Here is a 6,538-nt window from a genome sequence, read left to right on the forward strand (position 1 = left end):
AGTGGTACCAGCTTTGGCCACAAACATGCATACTGCTGCTTAAAGTTGGCGTTCCAAGCCATACATTTAACCTTTAGCTAGTGTAATCATCTGCTGTCATAATCTGTGGGAGATAAGATTTTGCTAATCACCTGTTTGCATCATTCCAATCATTAAATATTATACGTTGCAATACACAAGAACTAATATTTCCAAAAATAAATAAGATGAAGGACATATGACAGTACCATACTATTTGCACTGTACTGTGTGCTATCACAGTTTCATTGTACTCAGTTTTGACTCAGAAGGTACAATAAATGATCTGGCTCCACTTGCTTTCAGGGTTGAATGTCGTAGAAGTTAATGAATCCAAGACAGATTCCACAAATGTGATGTAGTCTGGAGCTGATGGAAAACATGTCGGAAATGAATTTAAGCTAATTTCAACGCACAGACACAAAACGGGAATCTGCGGTACACCCACTGAGATCTGGCCTCGTCGTCTGTAATGAGGGAGTGATTCGGCTCTGATTGGAGTACCCTACTGCTCGGATGGACTAATCACAAATGTGTTGATATTACTCTCCCAGTCCTCCCACTGAGTGGAGAGGACCCCCAGCTGACACTGTTTGAACCCCCGTTAAGCAAATCAATCGTAAATGCTGAGGTGTCCCCCAAATTATCAAAACAGTAAAGACATCAATACAGAACCAGGTGCACGCATGTGTCTGTAAGCACGTATTGATTCCTAAGTAACAGTTTGCACCCTTATGATAAGCAACTTGTAGGACAGAGATCTTTAAGATAAACTCCTATTCTCAAGGATGGACAGGAAGAGACACCAGACAGAATACTGAAGGAACACACATATCATGTGACCGTATAGTGGAAAAAGCACCTTTTCCCTACTGTTAACTGACTACAGAAGGAAAAAGATTCCTGTTATCGCCTTGCTGCACCATTAGCACATAAATCACAGATAGTAATCCAGTGAAAATGTATATTTGCAGTTTATTGGATATGAGATGGCATCAACCCTATACAAAGAGTTGTGTATTCTTACATAGTATTCCTTTGGTTCTGGACTTAATTTCCCACCAGAGGGCAGCAACAACTGTGATAATACAAGCCTCCTGTGGTTCTGTTCAGCTTTGGGACAGGTATCTCATGCAGAAAACGGAAATAATCTTATAGAACTGCATGACCTCATGTATTAACAATTTTAAAAAAAGAATAATATTTTTGAGAGTTGTCCTAAATGTGTTTCTTGCCCGTCCCCCTGTTTTCTTTTTCTCCCTCCATTTTCGGTTGTTTAGTTAGGTGTAAATACAATATGGCCCATATTTAATGAGAATTTTTGAGAGGATGCTGAGGACGTTTTGGTCCCCAGGACTTCTTCCTTCGTTTGCCCTGTGTTCTGGCAGCGCTGCAGTCAGTGTTCATTATCTGCTCTTACAGCTTTGACTTTGGCGCTGCAATTACATCCTCAGCTGTGCTGATTAATCCAACATGGAGGCATTTCACAAAATGGTTTTGAAAAGACATTTCCAGACTGTTAGCAGGCTGCAACTGTGGCACAGCCTGTTTATGCAGATAGACCGTGGCCATTCATGTTGCATTAAGATGTTTTCAGTGCATGCTCAAGTGTTCTCTTAACCTCCCGTGTACACAGAGCAGCTGACAATATGTGGCTTGGAAAATATTTCTTTTTTTTGTTTGTTTTTCTACTTTTTCTACCTTTGCATCAAATTGAGGTCTGTATATTGACGCATTTGGGAGTTTTCTATGACTGTGCCAATTCTCCCTTTTAGCTGATTTTCAGTCCCTCTCCTGCTCTTTGTTTAACTGCAGAACCGTCTATTCTGTCTGTGTAATCACATAATCAATCACTGTCCATTTACTTTATTAGGCAGACAAAGAGAGTGTATGAGTGAGAAAAACCTTTGGCCTGTCTTGACAAGGAAGAGGAATGTCGACTTCAGAGGGCTAACACGGGCAGAAAACATAGGCCCAGTAAATATTCAATTTAAAGGATTCCCAGATAAGGCGAGTTAAAAAATTGAGGCAGCACCCATTCTTCTAGATAAGAGGAGACGGAGCCATCTGGAGGCTGGGAGATAGCGAACTCCCACACCATTTCAGAGACCTCGCTTTTATGTGCTGCAGCAGCAGAGACAGAGAGAATTCTTTCTTTTACATTATATAGATTGACTTTGGTAAACAGGAGGGTTGGAATTATGTCCACTTATTAGGTTATTGACAGTTTTAACACAATGTTACCTACGGGTGTTTAGGATTTTGCAAATATTTTTCATTTAGGATTTCTCAATATGAATAATGTCAATACCACTACTAAATATAACAATAATGATAATAATAATGTGAAAATAAAGAACCAATATGGTCTGCATGTGTGCACCTTCAATATTAAAGTAATTTTATTCATTTCTATTTAACTAATCAGTCATAGAGATCAGATTTAATTACGAGCTACTGTAGCTTTACTTTGAGAAAAACACCTAAAGATTGAAGTGTATTTTCCGAGTATTGTATATTTGCATAGTACTGCTCACCAAGCAATCAAGGGAACTTTCCTCCTTGATTGTTTTTATTCATTGTTTTATTAATTCATTACTTTATGTTTTAAAATAAAAAGTAATACATGAATGAATATTTTTTTTAGGAAGTAACAGAAACAATACCTCCCTCGGCCTTGTTCTGCAACTCCAAATCTACCTTGACTGCACGCTGGAAAACAAAGATGCTTGGAAAAATTGACTTTCAGTGTGTGAATAACCTTGTCCACATTCTTATAATGGGCTTTGTTGACTCCTCCACCGTACCATTTCATGCCAGCCACATTGAATTTAGCTCTGTGATAACGCTTTTGTCAGTATGTTTTATCTATTCTCTCAGTTGGGGCTCCTGCGCCGTTATCCCTAATTACCCCAGCGTGTTCCGCACTTGAGCCAGAATCCTTATTTCTTGATAACAGATGCGGGGCGATCTGAAATTTACTTTTAGTGGCATTATCTTTTTGACCTGCATCACAAGCGGACACTCCCAGGCTCTTGGGTGAAAGCTGTTAATGCTGTGATAACAACAACATGAAATGATAACCTTCCTGCAGACTTGAGGACACATACTGTGCTACATGGACTGCAGGCACAGCGTTTCTTATTCAACCTTGACTGTTCTGCTCTGATCTGATTCATTTCATAAGATTAAGAGAGAGGTTAATCACTCTGTTTGCTGTGGATTGTCCGAGTCCTGGCTAACCGCCGTGCAAAATGTCAGGATTTATATACTTGAAAGATAAATTTATACCCCAACACTATAGAGGTGAACTCTGTATTTTCCCCTATTCTGAACTTCAACAGAATTGTCATTCCAGTTAGGAGTCATTATGATTAATTCACTTTGCTAAGCCAACATCTGTGTTAGCAGATTTTCATTAAGATCAACAATAAAAGCTTCAGACAGGTTCCACGTGTCTGAGTGCTTTTCCCCCCCAGAGGACATGCTTGATTAACTGTAAAAAGTTCTTAAATTAAGTATCTGGAGAAGGCAATTCATGGAACATTTGTTTCATTGGCTGTTATAAAACAACTGTATAGTATTCCTCTAAATACCTTTCTCTAAAATCAATCATCCAGAAAGATTTGGTAGAAGACAGATTTTCCAGCATCTTCAGTGACTTCAGTAAAATGCAATTGTGTAGTCTTACTGTTACATTGTTTGAAGCGGGTGGGTCTATTCGCTGGAATGCAAAGACGGCGATTTCCCTGGTTTCATATTTGCAGCAACAGGGTGTGAAACTGTCAGGCCCAGTTTTAATCCTTTTCTCTGCTGTGTTGTGCCGTGTTCTGTTGTTATCTTAATGATAATCTGTGCCTGTATTTCTGCCCTGGGCCTATCTGTCAGGCTGGGTTGCTTTAGGAGCCGTGCCTTATCAACAGCTTTGTCATTAAATCAGCTTTTTCTCCAGACAAATTTCACCGCAGTTATTCTTATCAAAAGATCAGCATGCTGTGATTTTCTGTTCAATCAGAGCTTTGCAAACTCAGTGATGTGTGAGTAATAAAGATGAAATACAGAACGAAATTCCGCTCGGGGCGAAAAAAAACAGTATTTATTTTCAGTTAAGCTTAAGAGACAATAAAATAGGCATGTTTTGCATTTGTCACACCATCAATGGCTTTAAATTGTTTGTATTTTTAGAATAGTAGAGATGACTGTATAACATTATGGTGAGACATTTTGTCCACAGGCTATAATTTACTGCAAGCCAGAATTTCAGTGCTTCTCATGGCTTTGTTTGTATCTCTGATAAATGGGATGTCCTTTAAAGAGTTTTGAAATCGGTAGCACGTGTCAATGCTGTTTTGTGGAACTTGTAGACCGTATTTTTACATGCTGAGAAACACGTTCCTTCCACACTTAACATACAGTTGGAAGCTTTTAGGTTCAAGTCAAGCTGACCTCTGGAGGCTGGAATCAATTCTCAGTTCTTTTTAGAAGGCGGCGTTCTGTTTGAGTGAGTGTTCTGATTGTCTCGGAGTTGTGCTTGAGTGCAGGGCAGCACCAAGTGAACTGTGCTGATTCAGTCCTCTCTGCTGTTTGACACTGGTTCAGCCAGTCAGTGGGGAGGGGGTGACAGAGACTCCTTCCCCTAAACATGTCCTCTTACAGTGATGGAGACCGCTGTACATCAACGGTTCAAGGGGTCTTTTTCCTGTTCCCTGGGAGGATGGGTCGGCTCTCTCTTTTTCCTCCCATAATGCGCCCAGACTCTCTGGAGGCTGATACCCTGGTTCCTGGGGATCTAATGGGTCTTTGGAGAGAAGGATACTGATAGAGGGCACGGTCCTGTGCACTGTCATCTGTGTGACTGCCCCTTCGGTGCTTTCCCACACCTCTTTCACCACTTTGTACTGCAGTTTTGTCAGCTGGTGCAAAGAACCAACTTTGCGTTTCATTATTTCAGCACAGGTGATGGTCTTGGTGACGGCGCGGCCCGACCCAGTGAAGACCACCTGCCTGAGCCCGCCACCACTCGTGTCCTTCTCTCCCTGTATCCGCGCCATAGCAAATCCCATTAGGTTACGGATCTTGCTGCCTTCCTTCACGCGCATCTCCAGCACCCCGGATTCCAGTCCAGGGAAGGGACAAGGGCTGCCCTCCTCGGTTCGGCAGACTTTTTTGAACCCATCTTGTCCTAGTTTGAGTGCATGAGGAGGCACTGGAAATAGTTTCAGCGGGCTGGAAATATTGTTCGTTCCTGTTGGCTGACCAGCATTGCAGTATAGCTGACTGTGGTAGACAGAGCAGTTCCCCGGGTTCACTCCATCCGTTTGGATTGCTTTATTTTCTTCTAGTCCAGGGTTGGACCCGATAGGGTCCCTAAAAAGATACTGGTTGTGGCCGCTGGCCACTCCACACCCTGTGAACATTTCTTCAGCCCTCAATGCTCACCCACAGTGCTAGTCTAGGCAGACAGACTTACTACATGAAGGACCGCTCAACATAGGTTTCTTATGTGATAAAATCCTCTCTCTCCAGTCGACAGCTGAAAAGTTTCAAGATTTTATAGAAGAAATATTACCCACTTCCCGGGAGCACTAGCAGTCTCGTCTTTAAAGCTCTCTCTCCAAAAGAGCTGCAAAAAGAAGATAAACGCCTCGCTTGTAAGCGAAGAACAGTGTTGGGATCATTCGAGTTATTCTTTAAAGAGCAAATCCAGTTTCAAACCCCAAATGACCATCTGGCAAGTGTTCTGTAGATGGACAAAAACAAGCCAAATTATCTTCTCACACTTTCACTTGTATTTCATATGTTGTTTCTATCACTAACATTTGCAAAGCATATGCAATAATTAGTTGATATTTCCAAACAAAACTTTTCTGAAGAGACACTTAAAGCTTATATTGACACTCCACCTTTTGCGCGCTGCAGTCCAGCGTGGTTGATTATGATCTGCCGATTATGTTGCCTTCAACTCAGAATTGACCTCTTGGGTTGTCCAGCCATTCCACCTCCTTGACTGGACCTCTTGGTCTTTTACTCCAGTTCGAGCAGGTCTGCGTCCCTTCTCCTTTGGCTCCTCTGAACATGCACAGTGGTTGAGGCCAGGGTTGCATGGAGGTCTGAACCTTGGGTGCACAACCAAGAGCTCTGTCTGGTCTCCAGTGTTGCTGTTGGAAGTCTATTCTATTTCCCACAAAGAGACATAAGGGACAGGAGCTGCCTCACAAATGCTCACAGGAGGAGTGTCTGTGTGGTTGAGGGGGAGCATGAGGGAAAGGGGAGACAGCCCTCTTAAAGGCACAGGTCTTTTCATCTTTCCGCGCCCTCCACTCCACAACGAACGCAAGTCATCTGAGGAAAAAGCGAAGGATGGCGCGCCGCGTCCCTTTAAAACCCAGACCGCAGTTCCCCAGCAACTTTGTCTCTTCAGAGGACGTTCGAGTGTTCAGTGTACATGACTGATTAAACTTAAGGTTCCGATATAGAGGTTCAGTCAACCTTTAAAAATGCATTTTCAGCTCTGAAACAA

At 42.2% G+C, this 6,538-nt stretch overlaps 1 protein-coding gene across 1 annotated transcript; it reads right to left on the reverse strand.

Moving 5' to 3' along the window:
* Nucleotides 1-4,092: 4,092 nt before the first annotated feature.
* On the reverse strand, nucleotides 4,093-6,288 carry rpp25b (ribonuclease P and MRP subunit p25, b). Its single transcript, XM_057025510.1, has 2 exons — nucleotides 5,922-6,288; nucleotides 4,093-5,758 (listed from the first exon to the last, which is right to left on the reverse strand). The coding sequence occupies exon 2, from the start codon at nucleotides 5,433-5,435 to the stop codon at nucleotides 4,614-4,616; it is 822 nt and encodes a 273-aa protein (XP_056881490.1). The 5' UTR covers nucleotides 5,436-5,758; nucleotides 5,922-6,288; the 3' UTR covers nucleotides 4,093-4,613.
* Nucleotides 6,289-6,538: the final 250 nt, after the last annotated feature.

Source organism: Takifugu flavidus, chromosome 2, assembly GCF_003711565.1.
Source record: "Takifugu flavidus isolate HTHZ2018 chromosome 2, ASM371156v2, whole genome shotgun sequence".
Lineage (NCBI taxonomy): Eukaryota > Metazoa > Chordata > Actinopteri > Tetraodontiformes > Tetraodontidae > Takifugu > Takifugu flavidus.